A 21,867-nucleotide genomic window follows, 5' to 3' on the forward strand; every position below is an offset into this window, starting at 1 on the left:
TCGCCTTCTCCAAGACCTTCCCTGACCCTGGGTACTTCCCATGTCTGGATCCGAGCCTTTTCTAAGAAGCGAGAGAAAGTGACCAAACTCAAGACACAGTCACCCCCCCTCAAGGTCAACAGTGGGCCATGTTGCAAAGTTGTGGGCCCCCCTCCCACTTTCTGGCCTCACCACAGGGTCCCTGTGGGGGTCTGGGGTTAGGAAAAGCATCTGGGAGGTCGAGGAATCTGGGAGAAAGTTGTGGCCAAGGAGTTGGGAGGGAGAGATGGTGGCAAAGGGGGAGCAGGAGGGGGGGAGGAAGGGGGCTGGTGTTGCTGGCAGAGCGCAGCGTTCAACGCAGGTCTGGCCCCCTCATGCATGGATGGACCCCAGGGTGTAGAGGGTGCAGAAAAGCTGAATCTAAGCAAGACAGGGTCAGGGATCGGGGGGGGGGGCGGCGGCAAGGGCATAGCCACTCATACCCGTGCCAGAAAAAACATGGGGCAAGCGGGGAAACTGCTCAGCCCCCTGCTATCTAGGCATGGGACAAGTGCAAGTCAGAGGCTGCTTGCCACAGTCATGTTTGTTCTTTCGGCTGGCCCTTGGAACTCAGCCAAGCCGTAGACCCTGGTAGTCTCCAACTCCAACTTTCCCTTCTATGGGGAAATGGCTGGCGATGGGAGGGGGGTCCTTTCTAGAATTATCTCCTGATAGGGTAATTACCCCCTTCATGGATCACTGCCTTGCTTTTGAATTATGGTGCTGGAGGAGACTCTTGAGAGTCCCATGGACTGCAAGAAGATCAAACATGTCCATTCTTAAGGAAATCAGCCCTGAGTGCTCACTGGAAGGACAGATCCTGAAGCTGAGGCTCCAATACTTTGGACACCTCATGAGAAGAGAAGACTCCCTAGAAAAGACCCTGATGTTGGGAAAGATGGAGGGCACAGGGAGAAGGGGACGACAGAGGATGAGATGTTTGGACAGTGTTCTTGAAGCTACCAGCATGAGTTTGACTAAACTGCGGGAGGCAGTGGAAGACAGAAGTGCCTTGCATGCTCTGGTCCATGGGGTCACGAAGAGTCGGACATGACTAAATGACTGAAGAACAACAACAAGGGCAATTACACCTCCATGCAAAATTTAAAAAGCAGAGGTCTTGTGATCTTTTGCAAGAATAAGCTTGTGAAAGACCTCTCTATTCTTTGTTGCTGTTGCTGTTCGAAAGGATGATATATGAAGATCTTTTGGACCTTCCCTTGCTCTGTCCTAGATAACTGTTGACTGAACACGTCTGCTAATTTCCATTGGGCAGCAACAGCCTTCGCAAAATGTGACCACTGCCAGATCCAGGGCCGATGGCATTTTTTTTTTTTAATGCAATCACAAATTGTTGAAAACATAGCATCAAAATCGCATTAAAATTTGTGGCGCAAAAATAGGAAAGGAAACAAGCCAAACATGACAGGATTTATTTGCAAGTCTTAGCAGCAGGGTGAAGAGGGGAAATCTTGCAAATGTTCCTATTGCTCTTGTTCGTCTCAGTCACTAAGTAAGCCAGCCAGAGTTCTTTGGGCTGTCCAGCACAGAAGAGAGTGGAATTCTCAAATTCTCATGATCTCTGGGAAAGATGCTCTTCTTAATACACTCAGGGTGTGTTTCCACACTCCCTATTTTGGGGTGGGATTCAGCCACAAACTGGCAAATCCAGGTTGCACAGTTATCGTTGATGGGGAGGTTCTGCACAACAGCACTCCCACCCTTTCCAAAATCAGACTTTTTGTGATAAGGGAATGCACTGAAAGGTGTGGGATGTGAAACTTACTTTGAGGCAACGTCATCTAATCTCCCTGCAAACAAATCCAAATGAATGCTCATGAAATAGCTGTTGCCATCTATTCTCCCTTCTGGCAAATGCTCAACAGGACAGGTATTCTGGAATCTCCTGAATAATATAGAATATTTTCTATTACTTAGAGCAGACCAGAGCGCCAATGGCCTAAATTAAACTGAAATACAGTAAGCCCGCAATTTATGCCAAATTAACTTGTGGGCATTCAGTTTTGCATGTGTAGCCAAAAAAAGGGGGGAAAGAGGACGTGATTCTGGGGAAAATCACGTTGGCGACCCAGGTAAGCCCCGCCCTGCATAATCGATCACATGATGTGGCACACACACACTATTTGAATGGCAATGACCATCAACTGGGGGGAGCAGCCCCCTCAAATATTTTATTGAGGGGGGTGAAGACTCCTCGGCCCCTAGGAATTGGCTCCTATGCTCATCTTAATATAACCACAAGCAGCTGCCTCTCACTGGGGGCTTACGGGGAATTAAGGGACAAGACTTCGGGGTCAGGAGGTTATGTCACAAGGAGAGACTTGACTTCTGACAGACTTCTGACCTCTGTGCATTCTCTCCTCCCCGTAAGGAAAATAAGGGTGCATACTTAAAGGTAAAGGGACCCCTGACCATTAGGTCCAGTCGTGACCGACTCTGGGGTTGCAGCGCTCATCTCGCTTTATTGGCCGAGGGAGCCGGTGTACAGCTTCCGGGTCATGTGGCCAGCATGACTAAGCCACTTCTGGCGAACCAGAGCAGTGCACGGAAACGCCATTTACCTTCCCGCCGGAGCGGTACCTATTTATCTACTTGCACTTTGACGTGCTTTCAGATTGCTAGGTTGGCAGGAGCTGGGACCAAACAATGGGAGCTCACTCCGTCGCGGGGATTCGAACTGCCGACCTTCTGATCAGCAAGTCCTAGGCTCTGTGGTTTAACCCACAGCGCCACCCGCATCCCTTACTATACCTTTAAAGCACATTCAAAGCACGTTTCCCACCACAAAGAATTCTGGGCATGGTAGTTTGCCCCTCGCAGAGTTCTTGTTCCCAGCAACCCTTAACAAACCACAGCACCCAGGATTCTTTGAAGGAAAGAATGTGCTCTGAGTGGGCTCTAAAGGGAAATAGTATGTGGGCTGTCAGACAATAAAAGGGCCGTGTGTGGTGGAAATAATGGAAGTGGGGTGTGCAGCCAAGCTTAGGGGCTGAACACGTAGGAGTTCAGGTTAGATGGCTGTCACCACCTCAGGGAATCAACATTTGCTCTGTGTGGGTGTAAGGAGAAAGTATGGACAGGAGAAGGGAACTTTCCCTGGGGAAATCCCTAGAGCCAGATGGGTGGGACTTGACTCTCTGTGTGGGTGCGAAATTGTTTGTCCTTTGTGTTTTCTGATAACCCTTGGGTTGGTTGTTAATGCTACTAGCTGTGGGTGGCGAGAGCACGGAAGTCTCCACATTCTTGCAACCAGCCCTTTACTCTCATATCAAGGATGACTTATGAGGCTGGAGCTGGGGGCTTATTTCTTAATCCCACAAAAGTCTGAAACGGAGCAGAACGAGCTGTAAGCTTTGTCTGGGTTCAATGAGCACTAACAGAGCATTGGGTAACCCCCCCCCGAACCTCTGCCCCACCAGTTTTGATTAGAATTATTGCAGCGACAGTTGCTTGGCCATAGAGATATTTCTAGTACAGTGGTACCTCAGGTTAAGTACTTAATTTGTTCTGGAGGTCTGTTCTTAACCCAAAACTGTTCTTAACCTGAAGCACCACTTTAGCTAATGGGGCCTCCTGCTGCCGCTGCGCCACTGGAGCACGATTTCTGTTCTCATCCTGAAGCAAAGTTCTTAACCTGAAGCACTATTTCTAGGTTAGCGGAGTCTGTAACCTGAAGCATCTGTAACCTGAAGCATATGTAACCCGAGGTACCACTGTATAGGAACATAGGAAGTTGCCTCTTGTTTCCAGTGAACATACATATAAATGCCAGTGCATTGACAGGGGGTTGGACTAGATGTCCTCTGATGTCCCCTCCAGATCTGATTCTGTGGCCATGAGAAGTGTGAACCGGATCCTTAAAAATGTTATCTGCTTGCACCAACCATGTTTTAACAGAGCATTTGTCAAAGACAAAAAGAGATCGGAACAGTGATTTACCAGGAACCAGAAGAATAGGGACTGCCTAAGCCTTGATAATTGTAGCTTGTTTAAAGGGTGGCAAAGAAATGACGGCAGGTTTCGCTTTTATAGGCATACAAAAGAGTTTATGTTAGAGAAACAGCTAGTAATACATATGCAACATTTTGCAGATGACTATGGGGACACCCCAATACCAAGCAAAGTTTTGTCCAAACATCCTTCCCCACAAAATTACATATTTGCTGAAGACTCTATTGTGCTGTCTATCTGCTTGCTAGGCTCATTTCCTGTGCAACTGCCTATCTTCCACTGATATTAATGGTAGGAGGATATTTGGTTAATGATAGGCTGGAAAAATAATCCTACAAGTCTGCCTACAGGATTTTACAACCTGTTTCTAAAATATATCTTGGCAACCGCAAGTGTGCAAATTTCAGTTCCTAATTTTTCTCATCTTAAATCCAGTTCTCCACATTTCATATGCTCATTTTTGTATGCAATTTTGCTTAATATGCACAATTTTTTTGCTAAGCAATTTCCCTGGATGCAATGCCTTTTTATATATATTCAGTAATGCGTTCAGTTACAGGCATGCTTTGCACTGGTATATGTGCTTTTTATGTGCATTGCTTGGCTGTCTTTCAAGTTTGTATCTCATTTCAGAACGTGCAGCCCACCCTGGGACCTTAGAATGAAGGACAGATAATAAATCATCATTATAAATTAGGTAAGTTCACCTTTCAGCCTGTGAACATGTGGAAGATAAACATTATCGCTTAAAAACATTACAGCTGTTTGTGCAAAGCAGTTTTTTCCTCTGTCCACATGGCATTGTGCTCAAATTATCAGACTACCAGAGTTCTCTGAGAAGAGGGATTGAAAGTTCAAGCACTCTGGGAATTGTAGCTCTGTGAGGGAAATAAGTGTCTCCTGGCAACTCTCAGCACCCTTAGCAAACTACAGTTCCCAGATTCTTTAGGGGAAGCTGTGACGGTTGAATGTTGCATCACAGGGCTTGAAATGTGTGGTGTTTCAATGGTCAGACTCAGGAAGCCATGGTTCAAATCCCCATCACAAATCCCAGTCTCCTCCCCCATCGTTCAGCCTGGACACCAAGGTCCTACTCTGAGGATCTTCTGCTGGTTTCTTACTGTGAGAAGCAAAGTTGCAGGGAACCAGGCAGAGGGCCTTCTCGGTAGTGGCGCCCTCCCTGTGGAACATCCCTTCAGATGTCAAGGAGATAAAGAATTACACAACTTTCAGAAGACATCTGAAGGCAGCCCTGTATTGGGTTTTTAAAAAATGTTTCATGTTTTTATTATGCTTTTAGATATGCTGTAAGCCACTCAGAGTGGCTGGGGAATCCCAGCCAGATAGGCAGGGTATTATTATTATTATTATTATTATTATTATTACTATAACAGTGGAACCTCGGTTTTCAAACTTAATCTGTTCCTGAAGACCGTTCGACTTCCAAAACGTTCAAAAACTGAGGAGCATTGGGCAGTCAGCAAAATCAATTGCGAAAAAAGAAGAACACACAGCGGAAACCGTTCGACTTCTGAGGCACGTTCAAAAACGGAAGCAATTACTTCTGGGTTTTCGGCATTCGGCTTCCAAGACGCTAAAAAACCGAGGTTCCACTGTATTATTGAAGCTGCCAGAGTGACGGTGAGCAATCGTTGTCTCTCAACCCAGAATACCTCGCCGTGCTGTGGTTTTTTTTGTGTGAGGTAAAAAGCAGGAAACTAATAAGTATTTTCCAAATTCTTTGGAAGAAGCCTGGAAGAAAAGAAGTGTAACAAACAAAATACTTATGGGAAAATGGAGTTGTTCCAACGAGATGCCAGCACTTCCTGTTCGAGACATTGTTATTTCACCTACTTTTCTCTACAACGAAGTAATCCAGGGTGAAAAGTGGAAAACAAGGTGCTTTTGGAAAAAAATGGAAATGAGACAATTTTGGGTGAGTCATGACTCTTTGTGGGCTTCCTTTGGTAAACCAATATTGTTTAACCACTCTTACTGTAACTGAGCTGCTGGGAGATTAAAAGGATGGAATAAGATGTTAAGTATTATTGATAGCAATGAAATATAATCGTATTAAATATTGGGTGGGGTTGTTAGTACAGTGATACCTCGGGTTACGAACTTAATTTGTTCCGGAGGTCCATTCTTAATCCGAAACCATTCTTAACCTGAGGCGCGCTTTCGCTAATGGGGCCTCCTGCTGCTGCTGCGCCGCCAGTGTGCAATTTTCGTTCTTATCCTGGGGCAAAGTTCGCAACCCAAGGTACTACTTCCAGGTTAGCGGAGTTTGTAACCTGAAGTGTTTGTAACCCGAAGTATTTGCAACCCAAGGTACCTCTGTATATGTAATCTTAATAATTCTTAAAGTAACCCAGTGGCATGTGCCACTTTTATTATCTTCATCTGGTATTTATTATTTAATAGGTTTAGAAACTGCATCATGGCCAGAGACCAATTCCTAAAAGCCACAGAAGCATCTTTAGAAAACTCAAAAGAACACAAAAACCAGAGTTTACAGAAAACAATAAAATAATCTCTGCTCCGCAAATAGGCAGTTAATATTCCGTAGGTGCTAAGTCACTCCCCTCATCCCCTCCCCAAAAACCTGGAATAAAAATGTCTTCAGTAGGCCCTTAAACATCCAGGCTTCAGGTGCCTGTCTAGTTTTAGCTTGTGACTGAGTCTAGAGGGCTGGAGCTGCAACACTAAAAGCCCAGTTGCTACTGCAAGCTGAGCACACCTAGGGGACATGAGACATTGTAAGTGTGTGTGTGCGTGTGCGCGCGTGCGCGCCCGTGAATAGCATCTGTCTTGCACTTAAAAAAAGAAACAGCTGAGAAGGGGGAAATGTGAATCACATCAGTACCACGATGCTGATGAAAGAGGTTGGTGGTAAAGTTTTCCTGCATAGGGGGACATGAGACATTGTAAGTGTGTGTGTGCGTGTGCGCGCGTGCGCGCCCGTGAATAGCATCTGTCTTGCACTTAAAAAAAGAAACAGCTGAGAAGGGGGAAATGTGAATCACATCAGTACCACGATGCTGATGAAAGAGGTTGGTGGTAAAGTTTTCCTGCATAGGCGCCGGCTCCAGAGGGGGTGAGGCTCTTTGGGCCCCCTCAAACTTTTTTTTTAGGGAACCGGGGGCTCCCATTGTCAAGACTGAATGTGGGGCCAGGGGCAGAGCGACATCGTGTATGTTGCAAATGTGACATCAGGACATTTTGTGATGTCGCGTGCACGATGTCAAGACACTGCGTCAGGCCCCCTCAGCATTCTTTGTGCTTCTGTTTTCCTTATCTACATGTCCCAATCCTCAAAACTGCAGTTTGCACAATGGAAACGGTGGGTGGGGAGTTTGATTAGGGAAATGTGTGGGATGTGATACATAAGTAGCAGTCAAGTACAACATTCCTTGTTTTCCTAGAGTGGACATGCGGGGGAATGTTTTGTCCAGCCAGTTGAAAACTTCTGGTTTCCTCCTGGCTGGGACATACTTCCTTTTGCATGTGACTAGAGGTGGGCGTGACCTTACCTGTCCAGGTAACAAAAGGGCAAGTCACACAGCACGCCCTCCCTCTTTGACCTCCTCCGTTGTTGGAGCAGCTTTTAGCTAGAATAGCTCTTTTGGCTCTCAGCCAACACAGCACACTGTGATTATCTACATATGGGATAGATCAGGGGTCAGCAAACTTTTTCAGCAGGGGGCCGGTCCACTGTCCCTCAGATCTTGTGGGGGCCCGGACTATATTTCAAAAAAATAATAATGAATGAATTCCTATGCCCCACAAATAACCCAGAGATGCATTTTAAATAAAAGGACACATTCCACTCATGTATAAACACCAGGCAGGCCCCACAAATAACCCAAAGAGGCATTTTAAATAACAGGACACATTCTACTCATGTAAAAACACGCTGATTCCCAGACCGTCCACGGGCCGGATTTAGAAGGTGATTGGGCTGCATCTGGCCCCCGGGCCTTAGTTTGCCTACCCATGGGATAGTTCCACATGTATATACTTTGTAACTAAGTCTGCCTTCAGAGATCCAACAGATGATGTGAGTAAACTTCTTTTATATACTTTACACAAGATTGTGGTGTGTTTATTCTTTTAAGAGGGACATGAGGGAAATTACCAGGAACCTAATATTGAGAGGCTTAAACAAGCCTGCAACCAGCTATCTGCTGTGCATTTAAAAGGGAAATATAAAACTCTGCTAAGTTATAGAACTTGCTAGCGCAAGTGAGGAAGGATATTAATAAACAATATATCCTCTCCTGCCTCCCTGAACATTCCCACAAAATGGTGCTGGGGGAAAGATTAAGACAATCTTGACCCGATTCACTTTCCACGGGTCGTGGTCCTCTCTTTGAAGGGCTGTCTGCTTTAAAGCTAAAGAACCCTATCAGGAAGGAAGCAGGAAGGGCTTGAAGCTGCTCATCACTAGTTAGTACATCCAGACAGCAGATGCATCAGGCCTGCAGCAGGTCACCGGTTTACCATCTTACCTGCTCCAGTGAGCTAGGTTGTATTTCTTTGGAAATTCTAGCAATTCCTTCTACATTTGCACCTATTACCAGCACATGCAGACTTTATGCAAACACCTGCCTTCCTTTGGTGATGCATAAGTCGCCACCCTACCCAAAGCTCAGCACCCCCAGAAAATGTCAGCCCCACAACCTGCTGCCTTTAGCCATAGAAGCAGTTGTACTTGATGCCTGGGGCTCACTCCTGGAAAATAAGAAGCGAGACAGGAAGAAAGTGTTAGGATATTGATGTTCTGTTCCACCTAAAAAGCTGTGTGGAGCTGTTGTATGTCACATGTCTGTTTACATTCCAGCACAGCTTGCTGGGAACTTCCGTTTGTGGATAGCTTTTGCTTTATGCCGCTTCTTCGTTGGACATGAAGGAGAGCAGATATGTTTTCTTTGTCCTGAATAAACTGCTTGTAAATATGCTTTACATATGCCTCTGTCTGCCCTTCCGTCGCGAAGAGTTTGTTATCTCTGCTGGCTTGTGTGCTCAGCTTCTGAAAGGCGTCTGAAGCTCTGGGTCACAGTTTTGATGCAGAACCGAGGACTGGAGTTCGACCGACTGCCGGCTGGTGGGCTGGAGCCAGCTGGGGGTCTGCCAATTGCCCCTGTTCCCTTGGGCGCATCACAACAGAAAGGCCCTCTGAAGATGTGCAGGGGAGCAACCTGTCCCTTCAAGCCTAAGGTTAAAGGAGATGGCTTTTAGGTTATGGGTTGGGATGTGGTTTCCATTCCTGGTAGGCTTCAGCACATCCCCTCTTAGAAATCAACCACAGGTTTCAACACCTCAGCCTCTCTTCCTCCGACTGCGCTCCAGCAGCCAGACACTTCGCAGAACATTCAACTTGGTGGTTTTGAGGTAAAAGGTTTTCTGCGTTTCAGTGCCGGAAGCGCACAGCTCAAAAGAAAAGAGGCAGCAAATAAACACACATTGAAATAGCAGCAACAAAGCGACCCACAGGACGAGTGTTGAGGCGGAAAAGCTTGGAGGTGGGTGTGTTTCCAAAGGGCAAACCCAAGCCGGGGGGTGGGGGAAGGCTTGTGACAATGGCTTTTGTTAAAACCCATAATCACCAGCTCTGTGTGTATCTGTGTGCAAAAGGCAGTGTGGTGCAGTGGTTAGAGTGCTGGACTAGGACCCGAGAAAGCAGGGTTCAAATCCCCACTCAGGCATGAAGTTCACTGGGTGAACTTGAGCCATTCACTTACTCTCAGCTTAATTTACCCCACAGGGCTGAGCGATCCTTTGGCAGATTCAAGCCAATTATTAACAGAGATTGTGGCTAGATTTCCCTTTCTGGGAGCAAAAAAGTGAAATCTCCCCCCGATTAAGCCTACCCTGCCTGGCTACTGTTCTCATACATTACAAATATAGCTGTGTTATTTCCCCCCTCAACTCATTTTTAGGTCCATCAGTTCTAACACCCAGCATTCGGTGACCACTGAGCATTCTCTGCTCGCATTGGTCTGAGTTTTGGGAGGAGAGGGTGACCCTTTGCGTTGTTTGGGTTTTTTTTTAAGAAGAGTTGTTGTACTTCTGCATTTATTTCTTCTGTTATAAGTTGCTTGAATAATGACACTTGCCTTTTTGTTTCCCCCCTTATTCTATTTGATATGAAGGGTTATATTTATTTGATAGATACATGGTCTGCATTCCTTATACTGTAAAGTATTGTTCTTCTGTTAATGCAGGGGTGGGAACAGGGTAGGATATGGGGGACTGAGAGAGTGGGGTGGGTGAAATCGGGGCTTGAATGTGTTCACTGAGACAGGGAATTCCCTGGCATTGTGTTGATTTAGCTGAAGTTCCCACAGTGGTAGAACAATTGGGAAAACCCCATTACTGAGCCTATGAAAGTGCCTTGTCAGATCATCAGTGACCATAACAGCATTTTTTTCAAAAATCCAATAAATAAATAGATCTATTGGCTACAGCCCTTGCAAGCTTCCGGGAACAGATCTTTGCAAGCTATGCAGCCTTTCCATTTATTTAAGGGATTAAGTCAGGGATTGAATTCACCAGCTGGTATATATAATTCATGTGCTCTCTTGCTGAACTCTCACACGCCTTCCCATTCTGGTAAAATTTCCCCAAACTTAGTCTCAAACCAGGAAACTTCCTTGGTTTCACAGGGCGGGACCTAAACTTGAGAAAAGCGACAAAAGCAGATTCTTAACAGCACATAGGAAGTCACAATCTTTCCCAGATTTAACCGTCAATCCCTTTGACCTGGGAACTCTGGGAATCGTATTTTTATACACAGGTGAATAGAAATTCTCCCAGCAACTATCAACACTTCTAAATAAACTACATTTTTATCCATGTAGTATGTGCATTTTTGTACACATTATGTGAATTGAGAACTGTGTTGCAAAATTCGAAGTGCGAATTTCAAAGGCAGGCTGCATCTTCGTTTCTGTATTGTTTAGAGAGCAAGAATTGGGTAGAATTATTTTAAAAATTCTGCCCTGTTTAGTAACTCCTTTTTGAGTTTCTTCTGCTTGTCGTGGACTCTGCGTTGCCAACCAGGATTATTGAGCCATGGGCATCATCCTGATAATCATTTATCAAAGCTTATTAAAACCAACTGTCCTGAAATCTGAGGTTTACATAACACTACAAATTCCAGCATCACCTGGTCGCTTTCACTCTCAAGGTTCCCAGTAATTTCGGTCTCATCCACTGCAGAGCCAAGTCTCAGGCTGCTTCTACTCTGTGGAAATAGCCCCATTTTAGTCGCTCTCTCTTCTCACATATGCAAGCTGTGCTCATAAAGATGTTCCTCCCATGCTTTCCCTGTTCAGAATCCCAGCAGTGCTCAGAAAGTCCAGCTTTAAAGAAAGCCCAACACAATGGATATTGATCAGCCCCCTAGGTATAGCTGTTCCGGATGGTTATCACCTATGCAGATGGTTCCAACAAATTCCTTCTCTATGGTTCATTTCTCATCTCTATAAATCAGTAATTGTGACCGGCTCTATCTGGCTTCATATGTTGTTCCTCATTCCATCCAGGGTCAATGGCATAAACTGCTCCTGCCCTTCAGGACAGGGGGAGGGGGAGGCAGGCTCACATTGCCGTAGGAGCTCCTTGAAAAAAATTGGGGCTGGGGCAAGGCCCCTCAGTTACCCCTCCTCAGCTGCTGCCCCAGGGTGGACATCTGAAAAACCACAAAACTGTGTGGGGCCAGCTCCAACAGTCAGAAAATCCCAAACCAAGCTCTACTTTGAAACCTCAAACTAAATCCCAAACCAAGCCCTGCTTTAAAACCTCCAATGAAAGAGTCCACCGCCTCTTGTGGGAGTCTGTTCCACTGCCTAACAGCTCTTACTGTCAGAAAGTTCTTCCTGATGTTTAGTTGGAATCTCCCTTCTCGTAAACCGATGTCATCGATTTGGGACCTAGCTTCTGGAGCAGGAGAAAAGAAGCGTGTTCCATCCTCCATGTGACAGTTCTTTAGATATTTGAAGGAGCCCATCATATTTCCTCTCAGTCTCCCTTTCCCCCAGGCTAAACATACGCAATTCTCTCAACCGTTCCTCAACAGGCTTGGCTTCCAGACCCTTTATCATCTTGGTTGCCCAACTTTGCGCACGTCCCAGCTTGTCAACATCCTTCTTAAATTGTGGCACCCAGAACTGGACACAGCACTCCAGGTGTAGTCTGACCAAGGCAGAATAGAGCGGGACTATTATTTCCTTGATCTGGACACCTTTGCTGATGCAGCCTAGAAGAACATTAGCTTTTTTTTTTTTTTGCCGCTGCATCACACCACTGAGTCATGTTAAGACCCCCCCTCGATGCTTTTTACATGTACTACTGGCAAACAGGGTGTTGGCCCAGCGCCAAGGGCCTTCTGGCGGTTCCCTCCCTGCGAGAAGCAAAGCTACAGGGAACCAGGCAGAGGGTCTTCTCAGTAGTGGCACCTGCCCTGTGGAACGCCCTCCCAGCAGATGTCAAAGAGATAAACAACTACCTGACATTTAGAAGACATCTGAAGGCAGCCCTGTTTAGGGAAGTTTTTTATGTGTGACATTTTAATGTATTTTTAATCTTTGTTGGAAGCTGCCCAGAGTGGCTGGGGACAAATAATAAATTATTATTATCTATGCATCTGGTTCTTCCTGATTAAGTGTATAACTTTGCTTTTGTCCATGTTTCAATTCATTTTGATATGTTTTGGCTCAGTTCTCCAATCTATTAAGGTCAGTTGCAGCAACAGTTGTGTGTAGGATCCCTCTGGTCTTCCAAACTGGACGCTTTTCCAGCCTTAGGCATCCAAGTTTCTAACAGTTGTGCTAGATTCAATTACTTATATGACAGTTTGTATCTCACCCTCCCTCTTAGGAGCTCATGGACTGTAGCATTGTGTGTCCAGTCTTATCCCCACAAGAACCCCATCATAACAAACATAAGAAGGGGCTGCTGGCTCAGGCTAGTAACCAATCTAGCCCCACATCCTATCCCCACAGTGACCAACCAGATGCCTGGGGAAACCCGCAAGTGGGACGCAAAAGCACCCTCCCCTCCTGTGGTTTCCAGCAACTGATATTCAGAAGAATTACTGCCTCCCTCCAACCGCAGTAGGTCAGACAACTTGCGTATGATGTTCCATTGAGTTTCATGACTGAGTGGGAGATTTACACCCAGGCCTCTCACCTTTAAGCCCAATGGCCTAACCACTGCATGACGCCTCTCTCTTTCTCTCTCTCAACCGCCTCACCAAACCTTTGCATGAGACCTCAACACAGGCTGCAAAAAGGACAAGTGACTTTCCATTTCTGACTAACAGAGAACGCCTCTCAGAACTGTTTCCCCCCAGCTCAACCCACCATCCTTCTGACCTTTATCTCTTCAGAGCAAGTGTTTGAAATACCACAGCCGCTTCTGATTAATATCACATCGCTACCATCTCCCACCCCAAATGGTAAAGCATCAGAAAACCTCAACAGCGGGGTGTTGTTGTTTTTCCCCAGTCAGGCTCCGGAATTGAGCAGGGACTCTGCAAATGAGAACATGAACAGAATGAGCCCCCTGCTATGAGCAGTGCCATGCCAAAGGAGGAGACAGAGTCGGAGAACAGCTGGCATGGCGGGGGTTTCCCACCCATACCAAGGAACACTTGGCTTGGGGCAAGAATGATCTGGCAACCCCCCCGCCCCTTTTTTCATTTTCCCAGCCCAAGTTTGGTTCTCGATTTTCCTTTTCAGTTGGCAATTTGAAAATATGTAAAAACAATGGGCAGTGGCAGAGTGCCTTGCTCAAGGAGTGGTTGGGTGGGGAGAGCCAGTGTGGTGTAGTGGTTAAGAGCGGTAGACCCGTAATCTGGGGAACTGGGTTTACCTCTCCGCTCCTCCACATGCAGCTGCTGTGTGACCTTGGGCCAGTCACACTTCTCTGAAGTCTCTCAGCCCCACTCACCTCACAGAGTGTTTGTTGTGGGGGAGGAAGGGAAAGGAGAATGTTAGCCGCTTTGAGACTCCTTAAAGGGAGTGAAAGGCGGGATATCAAATCCAAACTACTACTTTTCTTCTTCTTCTTCTTCTTCTTCTTCTTCTTCTTCTTCTTCTTCTTCTTCTATCCAATGCTCTGAAACACCTTTGTACTGCTCCTTTCGACCTCTGAAAAACCAGAAGGTTAAAGGTGCAGTTGTTTGTGAGCTTTGCGACAGCGCTGCTCTCTGCGCTTTGATGTCCCAGCAAGCGGGGCTTCCAAGTGCAGCATCCCTTGACACCACAATGATGTCAGGTGATGGGCAGATGGGCTGCCCCCACAAGGTTCCTTGTGAAGAGGGATTGGCCATTAAACCACTCTGGGAACTGTAGCTCTGCGAGGCAAATAAAGGTAAAGGGACACCTGACCATTAGGTCGTCGTGGCCAACTCTGGGGTTGCAGCGCTCATCTCGCTTTATTGGCCGAGGGAGCCGGTGTACAGCTTCCGGGTCATGTGGCCAGCATGACTAAGCCGCTTCTGGCAAACCAGAGCAGCACACGGAAACGCCGTTTACCTTCCCACAGGAAGGTATCTACTTGCACTTTGACGTGCTTTCAAACTGCTAGGTTGGCAGGACCAGGGACCGAGCAAAGGGAGCTCACCCCGTCACGGGGATTCAAACTGCCGACCTTCTGATCAGCAAGCCCTAGGCTCTGTGGTTTAACCCACAGCGCCACACACCCAGCGGAAATAAAGAGTGATCTGCCTAACTTGGTTGGGGAACCTGTGGCCTTCCAGATGCAGTACTACAACTCCCATCCTCGCTGACCATCAGCCATGCTGGTCTAGCAACATCTGGAGTGCCACAGGTTCCCCATCCTGGTTTAACTAGTGCGGGGGGGGGGGTACCTCTGGCCTGCGAAGCTCTTTTGGCCAAGCCACAACAACCTGCCTGTCACCTGATTGTCAGGGCTTCAGAGAATTACATGGAGCAGAAATGAGTTGCCTGACGTCTCTGTGATATTCATGGCTGACAGGTGAGCACCCCTGCCTAGTCTGCAGGGCTTGGCGGAGGGGAGATAAGGATTTGGCCCACATCCAGTTCTGAACCCTTGATCTAATCCCTACATGGCAGGGCAGGGGGCTGGTTTCATTGGAAGGGAGTGGAGCTTTGTGAATGGGACAAGGGAAGATGACAACCATTGATTCTCCTGGATTGGCCAAATTTTGTGTAGCCGCTATTAGGCGTAGGAAACAAGAGCTTTCTAATGTCAATATGCAGGCGAAGGCAAATACTTAATTTTATGTATGTTGTCTAATTTTAAATTGCTGTTTTGGCCTAATCTGTATTGAAATTGTCCTTTGTTTTTTCCAGTGCTATGCTTCGCTGACTAGTTGTACAAGTTAATCTGGTCTGTGACCATTTAATAAAATTTGATTTGATTTGATTCTCCTGGATAAGGAACAGATTCAACCAGCTATAAATATAGAAACATTTCCACAGCAGAGGGGTTTTCTTATATATAAAAAACTACTAAACAATCTTTATTCTCAATCTCAATGTTTCCCAACCCTGATTGCTTTTCAGTTCAGCCCCACTGATCCAGCGGCTCAGTTGGCAAATATATCGCCCATGGGCATCCAAACGCTTTTACACTGCGTGGCCTGGTAGAGAAACTCTTCCCCAGCCCCCTCTTGTGGGTCAGCCCAGCAACGCTCCTCCGCTCCATAATTCACCCAGGTCCTCTTCAGGTTCCCAGCCGAGGCCCATTCAACAAGTGCAGAACCCTAGGCGGAAGAGGAAATAAAAACAAAATGAAGCAGAGGAATTGGAACTCTTCCAAGTTAAGGGGTACCTTCACTGATCTCGGGCAGAGGTGTGTTTTTTTTAAAAAAGTTCTTGATCTTCAGGGGTCATTTCTGCCCCCAATTGACTTATCTATCATGTGAAACTCCTGCCCACTGCAGAGGCTTCTGGGAAATATTCTCATGGATGTGCTCAGTCCCGCTGTCTTGACAGGCCTCAGCATCATGCCCTATGAGCTGAGAGTATGCCCTTGAACAGTGATCTACCTGGTGAGGGTCACAAACCCCTAAATGGGGCCCATCGCACCAGCAGTGTGCCCCATCGCGGTCATGGGGTTCGACAGTTTGTCAAGACTGCTGTGTGCTGCTGGCCTTAGGCCTATTCACATATTATGAAACGTAAATCACTTGGTGACCTTTAAGGTAACAAGCGACTAATAACGTATAACAAATGATAAAAAGTATTTATTAATGTGAAATTTTATAATTTGTGCTTTCATTGTATATATATCAAGGTGGTTCACAGAACATAAAAAAATCCAAAGAATCAGTTCATAAACATCTATAAAACAAAATAGAAACATCAGGAAATACTGGTTGGTCAAAAGAAAAATTCAGATTATGAAGGCCTGTCTAAACAGTACAGTTTTCAGAAGACGTATAAAAGGAGGAAGGGGGTGGTTTCTGCCAAACCAATACAGGCTGGGAGTTCCACAGGACAAGGCCTGCCACACTAAAGCCAAACCTCAGGGGAATGGGGAACCACCACATGCGCCCCGTCAGAGGATCTCAGTGTAACACCCGTGGCGGCAGGCATGGTGTCTTTCAGAGACGTTTGTCCGTCACTGCTGGTTTTCTCCCCGAGGAAACCATGACAAACTGTGTTTGGGTGAGGTAAAATGTACTTTTGGCCTCCAGACTGCTCCTGAGAGAATAGGGATGGTTCTGGAGAATACAAAGTTGTTACTGCTCTTAGAGATATTTGGATTCTCCAGAACCATTATCTCACCCAAACACAGTTGATTGCCAGGCTAGAATAATAAAGGCAATGCACTACCTCCCTATAAAGGCCTCACTATTATCAAGGGCTGGGCTTGGGCATTACTCCACAAAAACCTAAAAAAATCATTAAACAATGTTACATAACCTTTTTCTTCACACATGGTTTCTCTTTCATGCGAAGCCTGAAAGCAGTAATCTCTCTCAATCTCTCTCTCGGCTGCACCTTAATTAAACCTAGGTAGCGGCCATTGGGGGACACGGGTGGCGCTGTGGGTTAAACCACAGAGCCTAGGACTTGCCGATCAGAAAGTTGGCGGTTCGAATCCCTGCAGCGGGGTGAGCTCCCGTTGCTCAGTCCCTGCTCCTGCCAACCTAGCAGTTCGAAAGCACGTCAAAGTGCAAGTAGATAAATAGGTACTGCTCCGGTGGGAAGGTAATCGGCGTTTCCATGCGCTGCTCTGGTTCGCCAGAAGCGGCTTAGTCATGCTGGCCACATGACCTGGAAGCTGTACGCCGGCTCCCTCGGCCAATAAAGCGAGATGAGCGCTGCAACCCCAGAGTCGTCCACGACTGGACCTAATGGTCAGGGGTCCCTTTACCTTTACCTATAGGGGCCATTGGTGGACAGAATAAAATTGCTTTTCAGGTTGAGCCGAGACCACTTAATGGGCTCTGGCTTCAATTTAAAAAAACCCCAATTTCAGAGAGTCCTGTAGCCCTGCTAAATTTTCCCCTGACACACTTCTGTGTATTGAGACAAGAATGCAGAAGCAGCAGATTTCTTGGAAGCAGACAATCTGTTCTCAGACTTTCTACAGATGAGAAACACTGGCTGCATACTAACCATACATCTGAAGCATATACTCCCCCCAAATCCTGGGAACTGTAGTTTACTTCTCACAGAGCTACAATTCCCAGCACCCTGAACAAACTACAGTTCCTGGAGGGAGGGGAAATGTGCTTTAAATGTATGATGTGCACACAGCTACTGATGGAGGTTGAGATGTGCCAGTATACTAATAGGTAGGAAGAGAAGCTGAAAATTAATCTGCCTGGTAGCTTGGGAGGGACTCCTGGATTCATCCTCATCTAGTGAGTCGCAGGTAGCAGCTATAGGCAGGAACACTTTCTACGAGCTCAAGCTTGTACACCAGTCACAACCCTGTCTGGAGCAGTTGGACTCGCTCTTAGTCATCCGTGCCCTGTTTTTGTTGGCGTATGTCCGTCTCAGAAGACAATGGGGGAGTGAGCCTTTGGGGGGTCGGTCAGACCAATGCAGCTGTGCCAGACTGGTTAGTTCCAAAACCAGGCTACTGGAATGGACTTCACCTGGGGCTGGCTCTATTATTATTGTAAGTTTATTAAGTCCACATGCACACAATTTAGTACAAAATATCCTTTTCTAATGCTTAAAAACAAGCAAGGATAAAGAAAGAGGAAGAAAAGGTTTAAAACTTGTGAAAAGGGAAATAAAATAAGGAAATAAAGTATGCAAAGCAAAAAAGAATGGGAAAAAGGAAGGGGTAACTTCCAATTCATTGTCTGTCTAGCTATATATAGAAAATTATTCAAAACATTCGCTCCAAGATAACCCCTGACTTTTCTACTTTGTATATACCAGTATTTTCACATGGGCTTAGCTCTGAAGGGCTGTAAATTGCAGCTGGCACAAAATTCGGCCTGTTGGATGCTGGGGAAAGCCAGATGTCTGAAGCATAACTCTGAAGCTGTGCCGGCTGTGGGCAAAGCTTCCTTTAAAGGTTGAGAGTCCTAAAGAGCTTGGGGCAAAGTTATTTAAAGGACCATTTTCACTCATATAGTCCTGCACCAGCCTAAGTTCTGCTTTGGTGGGCCTTGAGTTTCCGCCTCAAAATATCGGTTAGGTTGACCTACACACACAAAGCTGGGCCTTTTCGGTGGCGGCCCCAGAACTTTGGAACTAATTTCCTATTGATTCGCACCTTGCCCCAGTGTTGGTGAGCGCTGGAGACCTTCTTCAATGCTACCATTAATGAAGTTGGTAACCATAGAATCCAAGAGTTGGAAGGGGACCCTGAGGAACATATAGTCCTGAAATGCAGGAATATGCAACGGTTCTACACAGGGATCGAACCTGCAACCTTGGGGTTATCAGCACCACGCTCCAACCAACTGAGCTAACTGGCCAGCTAGGGCATCACAGGGCAGCTGCTTAATTTTTCTGTGTGTTCGCTGCTGTAGCTAATTTCTACCTGTATACTTTGCAAAGTCTGTAGCTAATTTCTACCTGTATACTTTGCAAAGTCTGGTTTGTGTGTTGCATTGTGAGGCCACAGGATACCAAGCCCCTCTAGCTCAGCAATGTCTACACAGAGTGGCAACAGCTGTGCAAGGTATGGGGTGTTTTCACCCAGTAGATGCCAGCGATTGAGCATGTGCTAATACTACTCCGATATTGCTCTTTCATACTAAAAATGCAGAGCTTCATGCAACGTGAGAAACCATGCATGTGTGCTTTTACACAGGTCACAGAATTCACCTCTTCATGGTGCAGAAATAAGTACATACAGTGGTACCTCGGGTTACAGATGCTTCAGCTTGCAGAAACTTCAGGTTACAGACTCTGCTACCCAGAAATATTACCTCGGGTTAAGAACTTTGCTTCAGGATGAGAACAAAAATTGCACGGCGGTAGTGGTAGGCCCCATTAGCTAAAGTGGTACCTCAGGTTAAGAACAGTTTCAGGTTAAGAACTGACCACCGGAACGAATTAAGTTCTTAACCCAAGGTACCACTGTACAGCCTTGATGATGACGACTTCATTTCCCTGAGAGAAGAAGGTGTACTATTGCATATGCAAGGATCTGGAACTTGCTTTATTTATACAGAACGAAAGCAGAGATTCTCAGGAAGCTCAGCTCTGTCCTGGTAGCATATTCTGCATTTTTCCTCCCAGGGCAACTGCATTAGATTGCCGCAGTATTTGCAAGGGATACTCACCTCCTTAGAGCCAAAGTACCACACAGCTTGCACATCTTGGTGTTCGGCTAAGGTCCGGCTCAAATGGTTCCGGTTGCCAGAGATGATGTTCACCACTCCACCAGGGACGTCCGAAGTATCTAGTACCTGACAGAGAAGAGATGGACGCCATTTGTTGCAAAGGTGACTGGCACTTTAAGACAAACTCCTAGAGAATTCTGGTCACATGCCTAGAGCCTGGGAGGTTAGTTCATTGTAGCCTGGATGAGACCTGCTAACGCAGTTGTTGTTCTGTTCAATTAATAACTGTACCCTGTATTGCCTCTGCAACTATTTCCTGACTGCACCATTGTACTGGCCGGCACCAAAATAAATATTGGAGGCAAGATTTCAAAGGTCCCATATAGGCTATGAGGCAAACTGGAAACACATTTTAAAATATGGGTTTATTGGTAACACACCAAGGATTATGTAATATCTGGTTTTTGTTTTTTTAAAATAATGCAATAACCCCATTGTCCTTGGGTTCTATACAAAAGTGCCTGAAATTTCTTTTGTTGGCTACAGCTCCAAAATCTTCTGGCTGGTGTTAAGAGTTTGAAGTTCTAAATTGCACACTTTTTTGTCCCATTTGGGTCCCAGAGGACTACTGGGAGAGACCCACAACATGTTGGAATACTTCAGGTGTGCCATGGAAGAGAATGGACTGTGCAGAATGCGCATCGACATTTGAGGGATAATGTAACTTTTCAGATCTTGTGTGGGAAAAGAGTAGAAAAGGAAGGAATCTGGGGCATTGACTTTCAACTGCATGTTACCAGCTGTCTCCACTTAGCCATCTGTCAGAAAATATACAAAACCGAAAACCCAGACACTGTACTATTGGGCAAACACCATCCACTCCAGAAGCATACAGTCCCACAGATATATTTGTGCTCCTTTTCATTCCATGTAAAAGTAGTTGGGGATTCAATGCCTGAACATTGCAGATGGCACTTGCTTCAGAATAATGACAGCTACATGTTCCTTCATGGGAAAATCATAGCATTTTCCTTACCAGGCAGCAGTAAAGGAAACCTGGGCTAATGCAAACACTTGTATCATTTTAACAATCATGGCTTTCCGTGAAGAATCGTGGGAACTGTAGTTTGTTCAGGGTGCTCAGAATTGCTAGAATACCCTTCACAAAACTACAGTTCCAGGATTTACTATTGTTTTTTGTAGGGTGGGAAGCCATGATTATTAAAGTGGGATAAGAGAGAAGAGAGAATCCCAAAGGGTTCCAGCCAGCAATTTTACAAGCTTTTTGTGACAGTGATTTATGAATTAGTCGCTGCGTAATTTTGAAATCACTTGTTATTATAAGCCTTTAGTTCTCTCGGGGAAAATTATAACTCCCTCCCAGATTTTTGTATAAACACATTTTTTTTATTAGAGTAATAAAAATGAACACCAAACCAGAGAGAACAGAAAGCTGCAAGCCGTTGCTTACAGCAGGCATAGGCAAACTCGGCCCTCCAGATGTTTTGGGACTACAACTCCCATCATCCCTAACTAACAGGACCAGTGGTCAGGGATGATGGGAATTGTAGTCTCAAAACATCTGGAGGGCCAAGTTTGCCTATGCCTGGTTTAGAAGCTTTTACACAGCAATATATAGCAATAGTTTTAAGTTCTGTGTTCATTTCTCTTTTCCATCTTGGCTTTGTCTGACATCCTTTCTGTACAATTTGTGTCCGCACTGTGAAGATAGGCAGTTACTCTTCCAGATGGACTTCCACACTCAAATAAAGGTTTTAGAAGGGATTTGATAGCCCTTTCTCCCTTGTGTAGGTCAGGTGTGGGGAACATTTGTCCTGCTAGATGTTGAACTACAAATCCCATCACCCCCAGCGAGCATGGTCAGTGGACAAGGCTGATGGAAGCAGCAGTTTAGCAACATCTGAGAGGTTCCTCACATTTAGTAGGTTATGAAGCCATGCCGGAACATGTAAAAATCTAAATTATTTGCCACGCCCTTGTTTGAATGAATGCTGTATTCCAATAATTGCTCTTTGCCATAATTCCCAATACCACTGATTTGGGATTAAGCAGCCAGCCATCTTTGAATTCTTCACTATTACCTGTTGAGCTGCTGGTAT

The 21,867-nt window shown here is 45.9% G+C and overlaps 1 protein-coding gene and 1 long non-coding RNA gene across 3 annotated transcripts in view; one reads left to right on the forward strand and one right to left on the reverse strand.

The window, feature by feature from the left end:
• LOC308572372 overlaps positions 1-19,829 on the forward strand; it is a 40,027-nt gene extending 20,198 nt beyond the window's left edge. The window contains exons 2-4 of the long non-coding RNA XR_014001747.1: positions 4,624-4,687; positions 5,742-5,926; positions 19,704-19,829. This is a non-coding gene — a long non-coding RNA (uncharacterized lncRNA). The remainder of the gene's footprint in view (positions 1-4,623; positions 4,688-5,741; positions 5,927-19,703) is intronic.
• ALDH16A1 (aldehyde dehydrogenase 16 family member A1) overlaps positions 15,473-21,867 on the reverse strand; it is a 51,102-nt gene continuing 44,707 nt past the window's right edge. The window contains exons 17-18 of one of the 2 annotated variants that reach the window (XM_081168293.1): positions 19,748-19,873; positions 15,473-15,748 (exon numbers count right to left, since the gene is read on the reverse strand). In XM_081168293.1, the coding sequence (XP_081024419.1) occupies positions 15,572-15,748; positions 19,748-19,873 (303 nt within the window). In that variant the 3' untranslated portion in view covers positions 15,473-15,571. Of the gene's footprint in view, positions 15,749-19,747; positions 19,874-21,867 lie in introns of those variants that run through there. The other variant, XM_081168294.1, reaches the window with a different exon arrangement.

Source organism: Podarcis bocagei (assembly GCF_964188305.1).
Source record: "Podarcis bocagei genome assembly, chromosome: 13".
In the NCBI taxonomy this organism is placed as follows: Eukaryota; Metazoa; Chordata; class Lepidosauria; order Squamata; family Lacertidae; genus Podarcis; species Podarcis bocagei.